Source organism: Falco punctatus (assembly GCF_963210335.1).
Source record: "Falco punctatus genome assembly, chromosome: 14".
Taxonomy (NCBI): Eukaryota; Metazoa; Chordata; class Aves; order Falconiformes; family Falconidae; genus Falco; species Falco punctatus.
In genome coordinates this window covers 3,316,093-3,336,345 of record NC_137594.1, presented here as the reverse complement: position 1 = coordinate 3,336,345, position 20,253 = coordinate 3,316,093, and the positions used below count along the sequence as shown (strand labels likewise).

General features: G+C 57.3%; 1 protein-coding gene across 3 annotated transcripts in view; it reads right to left on the bottom strand.

The window, feature by feature from the left end:
* The window catches only part of KIAA0513, a 26,193-nt gene extending 5,940 nt beyond the window's left edge, over positions 1-20,253 (bottom strand). Inside the window, exons 1-10 of one of the 3 annotated variants that reach the window (XM_080410679.1) lie at positions 13,668-16,856; positions 12,249-12,463; positions 5,341-5,835; positions 4,406-4,505; positions 3,891-3,964; positions 3,671-3,741; positions 2,907-3,114; positions 2,420-2,460; positions 1,753-1,831; positions 1,340-1,417 (exon numbers count right to left, since the gene is read on the bottom strand). In XM_080410679.1, the coding sequence (XP_080266805.1) occupies positions 1,340-1,417; positions 1,753-1,831; positions 2,420-2,460; positions 2,907-3,114; positions 3,671-3,741; positions 3,891-3,964; positions 4,406-4,505; positions 5,341-5,678 (989 nt within the window). In that variant the 5' untranslated portion in view covers positions 5,679-5,835; positions 12,249-12,463; positions 13,668-16,856. Of the gene's footprint in view, positions 1-1,339; positions 1,418-1,752; positions 1,832-2,419; positions 2,461-2,906; positions 3,115-3,670; positions 3,742-3,890; positions 3,965-4,405; positions 4,506-5,340; positions 5,836-12,248; positions 12,464-13,667; positions 16,857-16,892 lie in introns of those variants that run through there. The other 2 variants (XM_080410681.1, XM_080410680.1) reach the window with 2 other exon arrangements.

Genomic DNA, 20,253 nt, shown 5'->3' with positions numbered 1-20,253 from the left:
ATGCCAGCCCTCACCAGCCAGCTCCTCCTGCCAGGGATTTTAATATCCTCAATCCAGCAAGCAGCATCCCAGTTCACCCAGTGGCTTCTGTTATCCTCTCCAGAGGACTAAGGGGTGGTCACCACCACCTTCCAGCCCCCTGTAAGATACTCGGAGTACTCCAGGCTGCAGCTCCTGAAGCTCGTTCATTATTCGGGCTTGCTTCTGCAGCGGAGGCAGACTCAGCCATCAGATTAATTGAGAAAGGCACTTGGAGCGGAGAGCAGCTGCTGGTGGCGTATGTCCTTGTGAGATATTTGCTGCTGCTAATTTGGGGCTTAATCAAAGCAAATGCAGTTATGGTTACATTACTGTTCAATAGGCCCTTTCAGTGGCTTGCTTGGAAAAAGGGAAAAGCAATAAAGAAGAAGGCAGACATTGATCGGTGCACTGAGCCTGGCAGAGCATCCCAGGGTGTGAGCCAGGGCTGCAGCGTGTGCGCTCAGGTTTTGGGGAGGATGCGGGAAGGCTGGTTGCTTCAAGAAGTGCTGTCAGTGCTCGGAAAAGGGGCTGTTCAAATGCTCCGAGCTGAACAGTTCTCACCCCGAGAACTCAAACCCTCAAAGCACTGCACGGATGCAGCAGGACGGTCTGGCTTTGGAGGGGTGAAACTGCGGTCGAGAGAGCGGTGAATTGCCAGAGCCCTCGTGGCAGCTCCGTGGTGCAGGAAGAGATGGGCACGAGCCTGGCAAGGGTCTCACCCAGCCTTGCACCCATGGGGTGCCCCATGCCCGGGCACCCAGATGCTCTCTGTACACAGCCACCCTCCAAAACGAGCAGCCCCTTCCTTTTGCAGGGTTTATCCTGATTTCCCAGCTCTTGGGACTAGCCATGCTGCTGTCTCCAGCTCTTGTCCCTGCTGGCTGCTCGGGTCAGTCCCCACGCTACACTGACAGCACTTCCACGGCCCTCCCGGGGACAGCCGGGACTCCAGGCATCCCCTCCTCATCTGCTGCACCTCCCTGAAGGGCTGCACCAAGCATCTTTTCTCACATCTGCTTGCAAACTAAGCACCAACAGCCTGAACCCTGGCTGGGTTTTCTGGGCACACCCCCAGGGCTTAGCTCTTGCAAAAAAACATGATGCACAATGAGCAAGAGAACCTTCGTGCTCCCAAATCCCTAAGAGGATGCAGACCTCATTGGCCCGCAGCCCAGTGGCCCCAGAAGATTTGCAGTCAGGGGCAGAAAGCAGAGGGTTTCCCCACAGTCGGTAACGCTTAGGGCCGTCGGGAGCGGGGGGAACACCGGGGGGCTAGAGGGGACACGACGTCTCCTTTTCCCACGGTCCCATGTCCTACCTGGTGGTGGGGGACCGCTTCCTGCGCTCACAGTGCACAGCATCGAAGAAGGCGGCGTTCCAAAACCGCAGGTTGTGCCTGCAGGGAGGGAGACAGACGCTGGGGACAGCCACCTTCCATCTCCCCCAACCTGTCCCCAAGCCCTCCCAGGGCCAAGCTCACGCACCGCCCAGGGGCCGGGAGAGGATTCCAGGAGCTCAGCAAGTCTGGCAGATTTGGTCCATTTTTGGACCAGCTCCTTTTGTGGCTGCAAACAGGCTCTCGCTAGCACCAGGGATGTGTGCAGCTGCCACAGGGGCAGCAGCAGCTCAAAAGCACTCACGGACATCTGGGGAATGTGTGGGCAGGGACAAATCCCCTCCCCAGGGAGGCCACTGCCAGGCAGGAGCTCGCTCGCCCCAGTCAGGCTTTACCAGATCGGCTGCTGCTTGAGGTGCATGTACAGGTAGATCTTCTCTCCTTTCTTCTCCTCCTCTGGGCTCTGCACAGAAACTGCGGGGACACACAGTTACCTGCCAAGGTCTGGATGACTCCCACCTTCCCACCCATGCGTGGGCTTCGGGTCCCCCTGCCAGCTTGGCATCCCAGCAGCCGCGATGGTGAGGTTTGCAAGCCAAATACTCATACCCGACACCCCCTCAGCAACAAGAAGAGGAGCTTTGGCTGCCCTTTGTGGGCAGACATGAGCTCTCGTCAAGGCATGGATGTCCCAGGAGGATACTCAAGGGACGGGACCGCTGGTTTGGTAACACACACAGCTACCAGGAGGGAGACTGGTGCAACATGAAGGCTCAGATGTAGTAGATGGCCAGACCTCTGCAACCTGTGCCACTGAGGACAAGATGCCACAAGATGTCCTTGTGAGACAAGAGCTGTGACTGCTCCAAAGCAAGGAGCTGCTAAAGGCTCCTTTGGAGCACTTCCCTAGGAGCTCAGAGGAGACAGCATCGGTCCTTCCTGCCCTTCTCACCACCCCACAGCTCTGACAATCCCGGCCATCTCGCACCACTTCCAATGCTCGCTCCTTCCCCCCAGGGATGCCTTGACCATGCCTACTTCAGCAATGCTGGCTCTACTCACCCGTCTTCTTCAGCTTCTCCTTTGGTTTGTCCTCGCTTTCGCTGCGGCACAGAAATCAGTGTCAGCTCCCAGAAAGCCTGTCCCCCCCCATGACAGCCCATGCAGCAAAGCCCTGCCCCCCCCTTGTGAGGGGAGCACCTTCATCTGAAAGACCCCTGCTCCCATGCCACCGTCCCTGGGGCCAGAAAGGTGGCTAAGAGACTGTGATGTCCATCCCAGTCGGACCTAGTACAGAGATGATGCAGAAGACCACAAAGCAACAGCACCATCTCCTGGAACCGCGTATCTCCATGCCTAAGGGACACGGGACTCTCAGACCATGAGATACCCAGTGACCAAAATGTGAAGCATGGGACCAGGCTAGAGATCATCTTCCCATGGTCATGATAACCCCTGGCTCTTGGTGACCCTACACCCAGGAGGTTTCTGGCTTGGTCATGCCGACCTGCCTCAGCACCCCCTGCCCACCCAACAGAGTGGTACCCACTCGCTCTTTTTGGTGGTAGGACCCTTCAGTTTGGTCTCCAGGCCCCCGAAGAAGCCCTTGACGTTCTCCGTCTTGGCCGATGTGTTTTTCAGCAGCCGCTCCGCGATGTCCTTCTTCTCGGCCAGCCAGCTGTTTGCCGACTTCAAGTATGAGTCGATGCTGCCCATGGGCTTCTCCTTGGCCTCCAAGGGCAGTGCGTGGGGCTTGCCTGCAGGCAACATATCAGGAGCTCAGTTGGCCCCACGGGTCCTGGGTGCTGCCAGTTCCTGGGGAACTTGCTCCCAGCTACAAGATGCACCACAGAGACCAGGAGCCAAATGGAAACGGCTCAGACCCCATCCCATCCCAATTCCTGTAGGTCTTTATCCTCCTCCCCCCCACCCCCCCCACCCCCCCATTTTGGATAGAAAATCCAGTCCTCTGTGGAGCGGTGACCACCACACACCCAGCAGTAAGCCAAGGTGCTTCTGGGCTGGGGCATTCACATCGCATCCCCAGGGTCAGGGAACATCTGGGCATTGCCACATACAAACATCAATGGCTAAAAGCAATGACAAACCAGCATCAGCGTGAGCTGCCACCCCAGTGAGGGTCTCCAACAGGTTTGCACAGCTTCTTGGCCATGGAGGCTCTTTTCTGCTCAGTATCGGAGTCAGCCAGAAAAAGCCAAGCTTGGGTACCCCTCCGTCACCCTTCCCACACACAGGGCACACCGCCACTGGTCTCCAGCACAAGCAAAGCCCGAGGGTGCAGGTGACTCTTACCCACGTAGTAGTAGGTGAAACACATGGTCATGAGGTTCTTGGCAGGGCTGAAGTCATCCATCTGGTGACATCTGACATGGAGGAAGGATTCGGTGAAGGCACCCAACGATGGCAACCACAGCAACCTCGTGTTGCTGCCCCTCCTCGAGCCATGGCTCTGATCTCAGGGGCTTCTGGTGACTGCAACGAAGCCACAGAACCACCCCCCGCCACAACTTACTCAAAGAGCACGAGGGCGAACGACTGCATCAGGCGGTAGAAGGTCTGCTCCGAGACGCACTTGGAGTTGCAGCGCTGCAGGCACAAAGCCCAGGGTTTAGCACAGCTCTGCGGAGCAGCTGCCTGCTGCAAGCAGCAAGAACAACTCCAGCCCCCCCAGGACCCCTGGCCACAAGGAGGTGGGCAGAGAGCACAGGCAGCTGGGCCTCCCTCTCGGAGACAGTGGTTTGCCTCTCTGAATTGTTTTTCTAGGGCATAGGGCATTTCTGAGCGCCAATAGGTTAAAGAGGTGACTTCTCCCGCATACTGCAACAAGCATGCACATAACTGCCTCAAGGTGCATTTATTCACTTCTGTATCTCCCTGTACTGAAGTTCCTCCCTTTCCCTGAGCTCCTGCCCTCCAAAAATACTGCTTTGTGGTCTTTCTATATTCCCCTGGCCTGAGCCTCCTGCCCAGGCTGTTTCAAAGCCCCTGGTGCCAGATCACTGCTCCTTCACCCATCTCTCCCCTTACCTGGGCGCTCACATATCTTGCGAACCACTCCCTGCCCTTCCCGTTCTCACTGCTGCAGAGCTCACCAAACCTGGCCTTCTCTTCTTGGTCCAAATCCTCTCTGAAACGTGGAAAAAGAAAAAAAAATATCGTTAAAGCTGAAGATGTGGCCAGCATCCCCCAGACAGCCAGCATGGCTCAGCTCACCCACGTCATCCATCTCGGTGGCAGCATCCCTGTGCTGTGATGCTGGGAGGGAGCAGAGCAAGAGGGGAAGGGGAGCATCCACTCTGTCATCCCTCGGCTTACGCTGCTCTTTTGTTCCTCCCGGAGGGGAGGGGGGGCGGGGAACCAAAGGCAGAGGGAGAAGGGAAGAGCCAAGGACAGCCTGAGCAGAAACTGAGCTCCAAAGACAGGCGCTCTGCCCCAGAGCAAAACCAGCCCCTGTTGCTGCTCATCACACTCAGTTTGCTCAATCCTGCTTGACACGCCAAGCCACAGCATTGCGGAGACCTCAGCGATGGGAGCTGGGGGAGGGATGCAGGGCTAGGGGGGGAGTGCCAGGGGCTGCCGCAGGGCCCTGGGGCATGTGTGAGCTGCTGGCGTTTGCACGAGCATCAGCAGAGATGCCCAGTAAGAGAGAGGAGCTGGAGACCCTCAGCACAGCGAGACCCTCGGCATGGTGAGCCCCTGCATGGGAAAGGAGAGAAAGAAGGGAGGGGAGCTGGGGGTGAAAGGTGAGCCGGGATATGCCCAAGAGAGGGGCATAAGTCAAAGCCCACATCGCCCCGCTTAGCTCTGACGCCGTGTTATGGCTGGGAGCAACAAGCTGCGTTAGCCAGGCATGGGGAAGGGCACAAACCGATGCTCCCGGAGTGGGAAAGCAGCCAGATCCCATCCCGCGGGATGTCCCCTGGCAGCAGGCTCAGCAGCACTTGCTGGCCCCGCTCACTCACCCCCCGGTGAAGATCTTCTCCACGTAGTGCCGCATGAACTCCCGGCGCTCGGCCGTCGCCTCGTCCTGGGCTGACTCAGTGCTGTGGCTGGAGGAGAAGGACTCGTTGGAGGAGGAGCGGCGGTAGCCACCCCAGTGCCTGGGAGAGTCACCCATGTCATTCTCACTGTCCGCTGACTCAGTGGCATCACTCTCTTCCCCAGCCATGTCCCCTGTGTCCCCCAGGTGCCCATTGCCACTGGGAGCAGCGGGAGGGGAGGGCTCCGAGGGGATGCAGGTGGGTGTTTCAGCATCAAAGTCAATGAGGTTCCCTACAGGCACGTCCAGGGGGGCCTCCATGGCTCTCCTGGGGGATGTGGCGGTGTTGGGGGGACTCGCTCCTCTTCCTTTCACCCTTCACTGGGGCGCCGAGGCCATCGCTGGCAGGATGCCTGGGAGGACAGGCTGGCTAAGGCAGGCAGACCCTTCTGTGGGGGGACAGGTTACCGCAGGACATCTAAAAGACAAGGGGAGGACAAGAGTGAGGACAGAGATGCAGGGAACTGCCACCATGGACCTTGGGCAAGGAGAACATAGACCATCACCTATGATGTCCCCAGGATGCTCATCAGCAGCGGAGAGGGACAGGACAGGGACACAGTAGGCAGACAGAGGTGGCTGCTCTCCATCAGCCACGTGAATAAGAAAACCCATGCAGTGCCTGTGTGCTTTCTGCACTGTTCAAGAGGGGGTTTCATCCTTTAGCCCAGAAAAGAGACAATTTGAGCTCAAGCTCCATATGTCACATTTGGGATATGACATCTCACAGCCTGACGGGCAAAACTGGGTTGGCATGAGCCAGCAGCTGGCAAACACACTGGAGATTTTCCAAGGCAGCCCTGGGGAAACATCCTCCTCTCCCCTTCCCTCCTCTCTGCTCACGGGTGTGCCTGACCCCATTTGGAAATGGGACTATCTCTGGGGTGGAGCATCCCAGCTTTAAATGTGCACTGACTTAAAATGGGAATGGAGAGGGGATGCAGAAACTGTAACGGCATGTGGACATAGGGCTCTGAACTGCAATTAGATTAATTAATCGAGCACAGGGAGCACTGGCTGGTGATGGACCGCGATGCTCTAGCGCACACACATCCCAGGCAGTCCCGCAGCAGCTGCTGTGCAGCAAAAGGCAGCGAAAGGGGCTGCCCTGAACTGCCTCGATCACAGGGTCACTCATGTCCTCAGCAAACGTGTTGCTGCCCTGGGAGGTGGCCAGCAATGCCTTCTGAGAAGCAAGCCCGGTACAAGCGGCCCCACTGCAGCAGCCAGGCACAGAGCCAACGCAGGGACAGCAGCACAGGTAAAGCAGTGACAAGCCCAGGGCAGCTCGATGGCACTGCCATGGCCCCACTGCCTTTGAGGTGACTGATCCCAGGGCACAAGCAACCACCCCCAGAGAAACAAAAAACCCACAATTTCTTTCAGCTCAAAGACTAGCATACCCCAAAGGACCAACGTCCAGTTCCTCAGATGAAAAGGCCTACAAAATGAAGCCCAATCTGAAACGTTTCACCAAGCAGAGCATAATCTCCTAGCTCAGAGGCTCAGAAAATAACCCACAGGCTGCAGCAGGAGCTGCTCTCCCCGCGGTGCCCTCCTCCTCCCCACGCCCCCCTTGGGCCAGCAGGGTGCTGGGACCCATGGGACAGAGAGGGAAGCACAACACTGCACCCTCCCTGAGCACTAGGCAGCCCATCACCCTGGCTGGGAAAAGCCCCTGTCACCCAGGTCCCCAGGGCTGAGAGACAAGGGGAACAGAAGGGAAAGTCACCTCGGGTGGCAAAAGCTCATGCACCCACATGCACCCAACACCAAGCGGTCACCTCCTCCCTCTGCTGGCACCCCGCTTTCCCCCCTTCCTTGCACTGAGCCCCACTGTCCCCCAGCACGTGCTGAAACCTGGGTCCTGGCAGAGCCGCAAGGATGCTGCTGCAGCCGGGGAGCCTCCGAGAGCATCGGCTGTGGGGAGGAGAGGAGCAGCCGAGAGGCTGCCGTACTGGAGGGACTGGTGGCGTGCCCGCGGGGAGCCAGCCAGCTGTGGGGACCACGCCGCGCTTCATCCATCCGCCCCCGGCCCTTCCCACACCCAAGGCAGCTGCAAAGTCCCTTTTTGCACTGATGGAGCGGGGACCTCCTCCGCCAGCCCCTCCAGCACCTGCAGATCTGGGCTCAGAGCTGCCTCCGGCAGCGCAAGCTCATTTCTGAGCATCCCAGGCTGTATTTTAAGGGGAGGCAGGCCAGGGTGCACATGATGGACCTTCACGCAGCCATGCTTGGCAGCACGTGCCTCCCTCCCTAAGCTGCACCTTGCTTTTCCCCCGTGCACCTTGTGCAGGAGCACACCTGGAAGCAGAAGGCAGCAGATTTTTGAGCTTTTTGAGCTCAAAAGAGCTTTTTGAGAATATTTTCTCAGTTCAGCGCTCAGTGGAAGGGAATTGGTGGGGACAACAAATCCACCTGCCCAAATGACAGGCGCTGCACGGATGTGACACTGAACACAGTCCCGTGCAAAAAGATTTCATGCAGGTAAGCTGTGAGCTGGGCACTCCTTGGCGTGTGGCAGTCCCAGCTGCCCCCTTCCACATGCAGCCTGTAAAGAAATTGAGAAATTCCTCTACCAGGCGGTCACCCTTATAAATATCCATCCCAATCAGAATTGCTCCCACTAGGTGGCTGGGGGAGATGACAGCATTTCTGCACTGGTACTTTGCAAATGGAGGGGGCACAGCCCGGCCCAGAGCTGCCGATCAGCCCCCTCCCATGGCCAGCCTGCCCTTGGGCTGCCACCCACCCTCTGCACGGCTGAGCGGAGAGCTTTGCAGAAGCTGCCTCAAGCAACACGCTGCTTAGGAGCAAGATAGAGCCAAGATTAGGGAGTTCCAGCTCTAGAAAACAAATAGAAATGAAGATGCATCACTCTGGCACCAGCTCTAGCTCTGGGCAGGTCTGTCCTGCCCCAGAAACCCAGCATCAGCACACCAGTGGCACAGGGAAGAGACGGCCACATCCAGGACAACATATTTCTCTAGACATCACAGGACTGCGCTGGGGGAAAGGTGGCCCCTGGCTCTGCTTCAGGCGATGCCTGTGCCCAGGAGGGGACAGAGAGGCATCCCCGAGCTCGCGCCAGATGTGCACAGCAGGCAGCAAGCAGATGGCATCGCTGCCTGCCCAGCTCCTGCCCAGCCCTGTCCCCCCCGGGCAGCAGGTCAGGGCTGCCCTGCACGCAGCAGCCTGCAGGAGCTCACCCACAGCCCTCAGCACACACCGCTTCCCCAACAACTGCTCTGAACCACGCTGAACTGTGTTTTCCTGACATCCCTCTGCCCTTCTCCATGTAGGCACATCCCACGGCATGAGAGAGGGCTTGGGGTGCAGGCTGAGCGAGACCCCAGGACTGGCAGTGGGTATAAGGAGTGTTGCAAGCTCAGCAGAAACCTGGCCAGGGCTGCGGGCAGCATGTGTAAGTGCTTTCTACTCACAAAGGGCCAGAAAGGATTTAAGCACTCACTGACCGGCCCAAGATAAAGCCTTGCCCTTGAGCGAAGGCCACGGAAGGTGTTTCAAGGTGCTGGCAGCTGCTGCGGGTGCCCAGGCGTCTCCACAGCCTCAAGGTTGTTGAGTTCTCAGCACAGAACCCAGAAGAACCTCAAAAAACAAAACAAACCTCAAACTCAGCCCCGTACCCACTCCACAGCCCCGTCATCACTCCAGCAGAACAAAAGCAGGAAAGGAACAGCCAAAGTGCAAACGAGGAACCTCAGCTCCTGCAGCTTGAGCACTCAGCTCCATCCACACGTGGAGACCAGCACATCCCCCCACTGCCCAGGCACAGCCCAGGGGATCCCGCTCCTGCCTTGCCACTGCTGGGTCAATTCTGAGATCAAACAAGGGCTCTGGAATAAAAAGGGGCTTTTTGGCTGCTCGGGAGCCTTACTACGACATCATGAGCTTCAGCACCATCATGAGAATATTTTGGGTCCTCCAGCTGCTGGGCTGACTTTAACCATGAAGCTCAACCCAACAGACAAGGCAGAGTGTAGCTGACTGTGGGCTTTCTTGCAAGCAAGCATCTTCCCGCATATCTGTGTTCCCCACAGGCAGCTGGCGTGGCATCTTCCCACCAGAGGCACTAGCCAGGGAATTTCATTAGTGAAGAAAGAGGTGGCTGGAGCCACACATGGAAACGCCACAGGAAAATCGTGGTGCCCTGAAACTTTGGAAAAGGCCTGTTTTGTACTAAAGAGAAATGCTGGGGTAGGTCTGAATGATGCACCTATAGCTGCACATACATGCGCAAGTGGCTTTCCTCCAAGATCTGCCTCTGAAACCAGCATTTCTGGCCCATCTAACCGAGGAACTGCCCAGTTTTGCTGCTTCCTCCACCTGCATCAGCCCCTGCGATGTCTCAGCTACCTAAGGAGGGGGCGGAACCTGCTGACGTGGGCACTGAGAGAACTGTGGGTGGCATGGGACACATGTGCCTGGGTACTCAGGGTAACAATGCTGCTGGGACCTGGAGATGAACGAAACCAAGTTGGTTTGTGCAGGTCAAGCCCCAGGGCTGCAGGTGGATCGATGCCCTGAGGAATTTGGCAGGGAGGAATGGGAGAGGTTGCGTGGCTCTGCCCTGAGACAGGCATGTGCAAAGCCAGAAGGGACCCACAGGGTGTTTAAACCCAGTGCTGGGAGAAGAACAGAGGAGAAAGGAGCTGGGATGCAAAGCAACGGAGCTGGGGATGAGTGAAGACCTTTTTTCTGCTCTGTTTCAGAGGAACGTCGCATCTTTGCCATCCTCCTCCCACCCTGGTCCCAGCGCATCCTTTCCAGGGGACAGGACCACCTAATCTAGGTTTGCAGTTGAATTCCTTCTCCTTGCAAAGCCTGAGGAAACGACACACGGGGCAAAAAAAAAATCACTCCCAAAGCCTCTCCAAGTGATGCTGAACTGACACCTGCAGGACCAAGACCAGAGAACAGCAATGATAAAGGACACGACGCAGCCCAGCTTTGAGCACAGCCTTCAGGGACCCTCTGTGCTCCTGTGCAGCTGCCAGCGCTGCTGCAAGCAATGCACGAAGGGTGTGATGCTCTCCCCCAAGCAAGAGCCTTGGCTCCACTCTAAGAACTGTTATTACTCTGCAAGGTGAGTGGCCTGACATGGTAGACCCAAAACTGTCCCTCTCAGCAGCACCAGAGACCCCATCGTCCCACCAAGACCCCTACAACAGCAGCCCTTTCCCTGTGCCAGCAGCGTGTGTCCCCATGCCATGATCCTGTCAGGCAAGCCAGTGTTTTCCAGGGATTTCAGGATGAGATGCTTTCTCCCATCATCCCTAAACCCTGCATGGAGTTTACCCCCAAAACTTTTTACAGGTGTGCTGGTTCGGGAATGCTGCAGGACCTCAGAAATTCACGCCTGGGAAGTGGGATCCAATCCCACTTTGTTGTGATGGAAATCCCAGCGGGGAGCAGGATTCTGTGGCCCAGCTCTGCTCGCTCCCCAGTGGTGGGGCTTGGCCCCCACTGAGCACTTGCCCACCCCGTCCCCAGAGCTGGGTGACAAACTCAGCTAATCCTTGTTATCAGCTCAGGCCGTGGGTAGCATCCTGCATCATGACAGCACTCGAACCCACACTCACATCTGTGTCCTACATGGAGATGGTGTTCCAGCCTGGAGCCGTTCAGGAGCGATTAAAAACTGTAATTAAAACAAAGAAACCTTTGGCTGTCTTCTTGTAGCTACAAGAGTACGTCCCTCCAGTCCCTCTGCTCCCTGGGTGCTGGCATGGCACCCAGACACGTAATGCAAGGGCTCTGAAAGCCCCTGGGGATGTTCAGCACATTTGCATCCCCCATTAGAGATGCTGCTTTGGGAAAAAGACACAATATTCTTGCAGGACTTGGCTTGGCAGCCCAGAGGGGACGGCACTGACACAGCCACGAGTTCCACTGAGATCTCCAGCAGTGCATCCACACCATGCCAAGGGCTGAGTTCATCCCCACTGCTGTGCAGAGCTGGGGGAGCTGTGCGGGGGCAGGAGAGATGCTCCCGCAGCGCATGGGCAGCATCTTGCCCTGGCCACGACAGGGCTTTGTCTTGCTCTGCAGCAGAGGTGCTTTAAATATGTCCCACGTCTCCATTTCCCAGCCATGTCAGGGGACATGTCCTTCCTAACCTGCGGGAAGGGGGACGGAGTATTGCCACCTCCTCCCATCGAATGTCCTGCTGCCCCAGAGAGGACGCAGCCCCGATGCAGGAGGCACATGGGGAGTTGTTGCTGCTGGAAGGACAGGGCAAAGTGCCATTTCTCAGTGCTGGCACTTTTCCACACTGCAGCCCACCACGGAGATCCACGCTCATCTCATCCTCCCTGTGCACAGCACATCCATGAGTGCATCCAGGTCCCTGCAAGCCCCCAGGCAGCCAGACCGTGAGGTCCGACACTCCGACACGGGCATGCTGCTTGCACTGCGGCCACTGCAGCAGCTCCTGGTACCAGCATTCCCCAGGGACACCACGCAGCCACCCACCTCCATTGCATCTACGGATCCATCCTGGCAAAGCACCTCCACACCGGTGAGAAGTGCTGTGGCAGGCGCTGAGCCAGCCCGGCAGGGCTCTGCAAAGGCACCATGGGCAAAGCTTTGTTTCTGCCAAGGAAAACTCCCTGTGCCGTAAGGGAACAGTCTGTTTCCTCCAGGGGAACTGGTCAGTCTTGTTCCCTCAGCGTGAACACCCCAGCGGCAGGGTCATGGCTGCGGGATGCAGACCCATCAAGTGCCAGATCCCTCAAACCACCCTAAATATAGAGGTACCGCACCTACCCTTCCTCCCAAAGCGCCCCGTGAACATTTAAAAGCACAAACCTCCTTGCTCAAACAAGCCCTGGGACTTCGGGAAGCTGGAACTCCCCCACGCTGAGTTTGCTTGTCCCTGCCGCAGATCCGCTCTGCTCCCTGCGCTGGCAGTGAAGACACGCTTCCCGTTTTATCAGGCTTTAAGCTGTGTCCTTGCCAAGGCGCAGCCCTGCTCCCCCGGCTGCAGGCGCTCCTCGCAGGCGGAGAAGTTACAACCTCTGCAACTTAATAAAAATAATTCCCTGAATACCGGGGAGGCTGTGAGCCGAGACCTGCGCTCAGCTGTGCTGGCGCAGGCAGGGCAGAGGCCGCACGCACTCGGTGCATGCCAGAACCAGCACCCAGCTCTGTGCCGGGACAGGGAGAGCTGGAAAGCAGAGTGAGAGCCTGTGGCTGGTGGTCCCAGCCCCTGACAGTCCCCAGTGCAGGGGAGGATTTTTGGCAGGTGTCGTGAACACCGTTGGTCCCCTGGGTCTTTTCCCCAGCTGCAGCTCTTTCCCTGGCCCCAGCATCCCCCCACAGGGGCTCTGCTGCCTGCTGGGTCCGGCAGCTGCAGGCAGGATCCTTCCCCTTTCCAAAGCCAGCATTAACCCACACGGGTCACTTTCCAAAGCCAGTTCGCTCAGCCTCAATAGCGGAGCCGTTTCAAACAATCTGAAGCCCAGCAAGCTCCCAACTTGCCCCGCTTTGCAGAGAGCCCTTTCTTCCTGCTGCCATCAGACACCAGATGGCAGCTCCCCATCCGCCTGGACTTTAGAAGAGAATTAAATGTCTCTTGAATAGACCTGTGCTGCGTAAGAACGGCTTTTGTGCCGAGCAGCAGTTTCTCCTTTAACACTTGCCATCAGCACAGCTTCCACACACACCCCACCATGCACGCACATCCCCATGGAGCCCCGAAATGGAGCTATTTATTTTGCAATTCCCGTTTTCACCTGGCAAAATTTCAATTAGGGGTGGTGGGGGCCAGGCTGTATTTTGGAAATGGGTTCCCCAAAAGGCACAGGAGGGTTTCCCCTGCCCCAAACACACTCCCCCCACCCCCCGCTCCCCCCACAGGAGGTGCTGCCTCCAGCCCCCCGCTGCTGGGTTCATGGTTAAAGATGCAGCCAGCACGGCAGCGCGGCTGAAGTCTTTTGCTGATGGACCCTGGGGACCCGTGGGGGGGCACCTGGGGACCCTCCATCCTACCCAGGGAGGATGGATTCATCCCACCCATGAGCTGAGTTTAAAGAGAAGTCGGTGCTGCCTCAGCGGCTGCCGGGCCACGAAAAAAGCGTTATCACCTCCCAGCGTGAGATGGGGAAAAGGGATGGATTAAACCTCAGCGGGGGGACCACGCTGCCGTGCCGAGGCCTGTCCTCACGCGGGGTCACAGGAGAACTGGTGTCCCCCGTCACTGCCCTCCCGCCCTCCCCTTGCTTTTACCTGCACCCAGGAGCCTCGGCGCACCTTGGCTCGGCAGCGGGTCAGCGGCATCCGGCGGGGCTGGCTCCGGCGTGGCCGGCACACCGGGGAGCAGCGGATGCAGGCGACGCGGGGACGATGCGCTCCCTCCCTCCGGAGCTCAGGCGCATCGCGGGTGCCCACGCAGGCACGCACGGCTGCGCGCAGAGCCTGGCTGGCTGCAGCGCCGGCTCGGAGGAAGGGGAAGGAAAAAGCTCATTGTGTAATTTCGCCACGGTTTTCACGGCCGGCCGAGTGCGGACGTCTCCAGAGAGCCACGCCAGCCCCTTTCCTGCGGCACAGGGCGAGTGTGCAGCCCCGGCTGGAGCGCTTGCCTTGCGGTGGGATTCTCACGCCAAGCTCATCATCCCCTCCCCCACCAAAACAGCCTGTCCAAGCCCCTGCACGCACAGACTTCCAAAATATTAAGCAAAATTAGGTGAGGTCCCCATCAAAGGGGAGTTCTCCAGCCCTTCCCAACACCTTTAGCTGGTTTTTAAGCTTCCCCATTGCTCATACCCCTAAGGACTGCGGGTTACCTGCTCTGCTCCTTCCCAGGTGAGCCACTCTGGGGGAGAGGAGGAACCCACAATTCAGATCAGAGGCAGAAAAGCCCCAGTGGGGAGGAGAAAATGGGTGAGAGCAGCCGGTGCAGTGAGTGGTGGCATGAGGGCAGCACTCGGGGGAATTCACCGGCCTGCAGGGCAGTGCTGCTGGAGTCCAGTTTGTCCCCTGGCACTGCTGGAGAAAAAGTTCCAGGGGTTTTGTGGCAAGAGATAGGAGAGAGGGAGAGACCTCTGGGAAGGATATCCCAAAGAGGGTGTTACATGCCTGGGTGACAGTTTTGGGGTGCTCACAACAACGGGGAATCTCTGATACAAAGAGAAGCAAACAACCAGGTAGATAAGGCCACTAACTCCTCCAGCTCCACCCTTACCAGCCGCTGCCAGGGCATCTCAGCCCTCCCAGAAGGACCCTACCACTTGACCAGCCACTGCCCACATTAACCCCGTGAGCTGTCTCTGAAGAAGGTGCTCTGGGGGGAAGCAACAGCCCCCCCAACTCCACAGCACTGCCCAGGCAGTGGCACATATGCTGGGACAGCAAGGGGAGGCTGGAAACCCCCCATGTCAGCACAGCACCCCCAGTCCTGCTTATCCTCCCTGCTCCAGCATCACACCAGCCCAGAGCAGAGCCCCTTTTGTGCTCCTGTAACAGAGCATCCCCCATGGGCAGGGAGTCCGTGATCACTGACCCAGCACACCCCAGAGAACAACAGCTGGTCCTGCTCTACTACCCATAGCGAGCAAAAACCAGGCTTGGCTGTAACAACAGCATCTTCCCTCCCCAGGAGATACCGTGGGGCAATGGCCTTTGTATAAACCCAGGGAAATATCGCTGGGACCGGTGCCAAGGGGACTGCAGCATCCCCGGCAAAGCCCAGCCAAACCCAGGTGCTGCCACGCAAGAGCACCCTTGGAAGAGAGTAAAAGCTTCTGCATGGCTTTTCAGTCCTTTTGAGCCATGCAGGAGTGAGAGCATCCTTATAGGGGGGGCTCAGATGGTGCCAATTAGTGCAAAACTGCTCTACACCCCATCCGCCCCCACATGGAGGGGATGCTGCCAGCCCCCCGCACACATTAGCAACAGCCCACAGAGGAAACAACACATTTGTGACACAAAGTTTGAGCTCAGCAGAAATCCAAGAGCATTACTAATTGACTGTTTGCTGAGGGTGATTATTATAATTAAGTCAGACTTCAGAAACTGCAAGTGACATGTAAAAACACATCCCAGATCCCCAATTTTTATATAACCCGATGGTGAGGGTTTTACTGCCTTCCCCTCGCCAGCTCTTTCTGGTTTTCATGTGGATGCCTGATCTTTAAGGCACGACTTGCAGGTCATGTTTTTTATCTGTTGTTTCTGCTGTGGACCTGGGCTTTGCACTGGAGCAGGGGAGGTGGGAACCCTGGCGATGCTCCTGGCACCAAACCAAAGCCGGACTCTGGCACTGGGATGGAAGAAGGGCAGTTTTGTGCTGCTCCACCTGCTTCAGTAACTCACAGCCCTCCCAGGAATGATTCAGCTTAACCTTAATGATTCTCCTTAAAGGAGAGGCCCTGGGCTGTTCGCTGAGCGTGCTGGGAGCATCTGCCCTGTGACTGCTGTGGCACACCACCTCGGCTGGAAGCAGCCATGGACCAGGGCAGCCCATCTCCACCAAGGTTCAGGCTGGGTTATTACCCCACCTGCACCCATATGAGATGTTCGAGACTTTCCAAGCAGCTTGTGGGTACCTCTCCATGGTGGTGCCCCGCCAAAACACCCTCCTAGGACAGTGACCCCTCTCCCCATCTCCATTGCCAGCTGAGGACCATCTCTCCACGCTTGCAGCTGCAGCCACCCTCCTGGGTGGGTTTGCAGGGAGCCCGTGGACACTCACAGACCCACTGGCGTCGGGGCGCCAGCTGCAGTGCTGGCACACAGCGAGCTGCCTCTGCCCCCGGACTGACGCGGATATTCATCACTTCATTCCCCTTTTTGCAGACAAAGGCTCCGGGGGTGGCTGTGTCTGTCGCACACGATAAGTGGCCTATTTTCCTTCCCTGATCACAACCCGGCACGACTCCAGCAGTAGGCGGGCACCACGAGACAGCCAAGCTCACATCTGCCGGGGCCGGTTCCCCAGCACCACGAGGGAGGCAGAGAGGATGAACCGGTGCTGAACAGAGGGTGACATGCCCACCTACTTGGCAGCTACAAGGGGAAGCACCTCTCTTGTGGAAGTTACTAAAGTATTAGGCAATGTTTTGATTCACGCCCTTGAGCAAAAAGCAGCCCAGGAGAGCGGGGCTGTGTACAAGGCACAGGGGAAGGTGCCAACAGCCCCGGAAAGGAGACAGGGTTTTGAAGACAGAAGGATGTGATGCAAAAACCCGCTGTAAGGAATGGGGGAAGAGCAAGAGCAGGGAAAACCAAGACAAAAGCTCTGACAAAAGCCGCAAGGCCCAGGTCCCGCACGCAAACACCACAGGGCCAGGTTGAGCCCGTGGTGTGAGCACACCCGGAGCACAGCCAGAGCACATGGAGTGGGACAGGGTCAGCAAGACACTTCAGCACCACAGAGTCACTTGCATAACGATAAATTTACATTAAAAAGACCCACAAGACGATGAAACCATCTAAGCCCCTAAGGATACTCACCCTCCACGACCTCATGGGCTAAAGGATTCGGTGCAGACTCACAAGACAAGGAAGATGTCAGGTTCCTGGTGTTTTTCTAGCCGTGTCCTCCCGTGCCCTCTCACAGCCCAGGCCACCTTTCTATGGCCACCCCACAGCATGTCCCCTGTGCCCAGCTCAGGAGCTCCTGGCTGCTCACTGAGGCCTCAGACCCAACGCCCCAGTGCGAGCATACAACACAACAGCGTGTTGCAACACCACGTATGGTTGTGACACAGCTGCTAAAAACCTAAATAAGCCGCTCTTCCAGACTGGCCCTCTGCAAATCCGTCCTAATCCAATCTGGTTTACGGCATTAAGTTGGACCCTCCTGTACTGAACGCCCCTATTTGCACAACGGTTGGGAAAATCCTCTCATTTCCTTATTCCTGGTTGAGTCTCTGATGCAGAGGTCACCAGAGCTTCCTTCTCCTCACTTAGGGAAGTATCTAAGGACAGGGATCCGCCTGCAGTCCCAACTTCACACCCCGCTGGCTCATCACATGGTGGCACGCCACCCAGGCATGGGAAACCTCTGCGCCAACTGCAGCCCAGCCGAACGCAGCCGAACGCAGCCAGGCGCTGCCGAGCACCTTCCCTTTGCCGGCTGTTTACGTGGTTTAAAACACAGGGGCTTCTCTGCCTTAGCTGGACACAGCAAAAGAGCTGGAGGGGATCAGCCTGGTGCTGACTTCCAGCTTGCCCCAGTAAATCACAGCTGGGATCCAAGTTACAAAACGAGCCCGAAAACACAGCGATTTGGTGCCTTATCCATGCAGAGCAGAAGGTGCCAGAGCACACGGTCCCCGCCGCAGCTCGGTTGGGGTGATGCTCTGCCCTCCTGGGGGCCACCCCACGGCTAGGTCCCACATCAGGGGATGCCATGCGCCGCCAGCTGCTGCTTACCTCTTTGCTGAGCAAAGCAGAGCTGGCTATGGGCTGTCAAAGACACGTGCCTCCTTGATGCTAACTTCTTTAGCGAGGAAAAAGCCTCCCCGTGTCTCCCCGGGGTCCTTTCGGTTAGCAAACATCTGCTACAGCACGTGCGTTAGAAAAGCTTAGCAAGGGAGGCAAGCGTCAGCAAGTTAGGACGAAGGTGTTATAATTACCCTCAGCCTCCCTGTAATCTGCAGAGCACCAAAAAGTTATGCCAGGGAAAAGGAAAGCAGCCGAACCTATTTATAATGCCTTCCCGGGGAGATGCAGATGGCCAGGCTGACACGAGCTCGAGCAAGAGGAGCAGGGCTCCTCTCCCTGTGCTTTCCCTGCAAACACGCCTGAGTCGTTGGGCTCCATGGAACACTTAATCCAGGAATAGCTGGGCCCACGCGGGCGTTGCTTGCACACCATCGCTGCTGCACGGCGAGACAGCCCTGGGGAAGAGCTCCTGCTGCACCTGCAGCTTAAATCATTCCCCCAAGCACTGCTCTTTGCCTCCTCCCTTCCAGGGAAACCAGCCCACAGGAGCACGGCAAACCACCCAGGGAGTGCTGGCAGTGCTGGAGCTGGGAGAAACGCAGGGGGTTTGATCCCTCCTGCCCATGCGAGGCAGCTGGGATGGGCGAGGAGCGAACGCGGGACTGCTGGGGGTGCAAAGGTTGCATCGGCGAGCGACAGCTCAGCTTTCCACTATCATGGTGTCACAGGGCTGGGTGACAGCAGGAACCTTGCCAGTGTCGTGGGCTGGCTCCCAAAGCAGCAGAAGGGACCTCGGCACAGCAGGATACACCCCAGCTTGTGCAAACTGCTGGGTTTCCCAGGGAATGGTGATGTGGGCAGCCTGACACCGGGCAAAACCCTGCGGTGCCTCCACCAGCCTCCCCCAAACATGCTGCTGGCTGACACCTGCAGCACTGCCCAGCGCAGCTCTCCTGTTTTACATCCCCTCTCCTTTTCCTGGCTCAGTTGCTAGAAGGGGTGACAAGCCATGGTTAAGTATCACCTCCAGCAGTGCCTTCTTACCCAGGCAGAGCGTGGTCCACCATCACCGACCCACGCACAGGAGAGAGGAGCCCATGGCAGCCCCGCGATCCCCGGGGCGTTCGGATGTGAGCAGCTCAGGATGTGGCAGGGGATGCTCGGGAGATGCTGGCAGCCGCAGCGCCAAAGGGAAGGTCACCAGCAAGATGGTGCGAATGACTCAAGCCCAGCAAAGCGGATGCTGAGAGCACAACATGCTGGCAGAGGACCAGATGCTGTTTTCCTGCTTTTATTTCCAAATCATGACAAAGATGTGGATCCCTGAGCAGGCCACCTCACCCATCCCCTCCTGAGCTTAGGTGTAACCTCCCCGCAGACCTCCCCACTCTCCTGGGTGTCCTTCCCATTTAACTTCAACATCACTTAACTCATTTAACTTTAACATCACCAGCACAATCCCCACCGTGCAGCCCGGAGCATCAGGCATCACCATCAACCTCCCCAGTCAGCAGCACACGGTGCCCAGCAGCAAGCGGGCAGGGACAGGGAGCATTTCCAGACAGGAAACCACTCCATCCCCAGGGAACTCCAGCCTAATTGTTTTGCATTAAGAGCTTCCAAATTCATGAGCACGATAACCAAGAAGAGGAGAAAAGCAATTAAATTAACTCCAGGAGCCATGAAAAGCAGCTTTGCCTCACGGGCCTGCAGCTCTCCGCAATGTGGCATACTCCTTGGGATGGGATGGGATGGGATGGGATGGGATGGGATGGGATGGGATGGGATGGGATGCCAGCCAGCCAGCCAGTGCTAGTTACCCCCAGGTGACTATTTCTTAACACGCAGCAAATCAATGCAAACCAAACTCATTTTACATGCACCCACCAAAGCTACTTCCGCAGCAAAACCTGTCATGCTCTCTTGAAGCACTTTGTGCAATATAATTTCCTTTCCAGTTACAAGAGCCAGCAGAGACTCTCGGCTCTGTTTGTGTAAAGCTCTATCACATGCCAGATAACAGCCCAACAAGGAATTTATAAATATCGTCTTTTGAGGCAGTAATTGTCACTCCAGCCATCTGTTAAAATAAAGAGCTCGGCAGTGGCATGGCAAAGGTGAAAATATGGGGGAAAGCATTGCAGCGGTGCCATGGATGAGCCTCTGAGGGGAAGCAGGGGAGATGCCGTGATTTGGGATCTCATGGGATCTGCACTTCGATCATTGGCCACAGATCCTAGGGCTCATCCTGCTCACCCTCTGAGAAAATGCCCCAAACTGCATCAAATTTGCCAACTTTTGCCATCCCACACCTTCACTTCACGCAGGGTGCCGACCAGCACCCAATATTTTCTCCTGGCACATTCCAGCGGCTTTGCCAGGCGGGATCAGGCAGACACCCACCCTCTGGGAGCCCCGAGGGGCT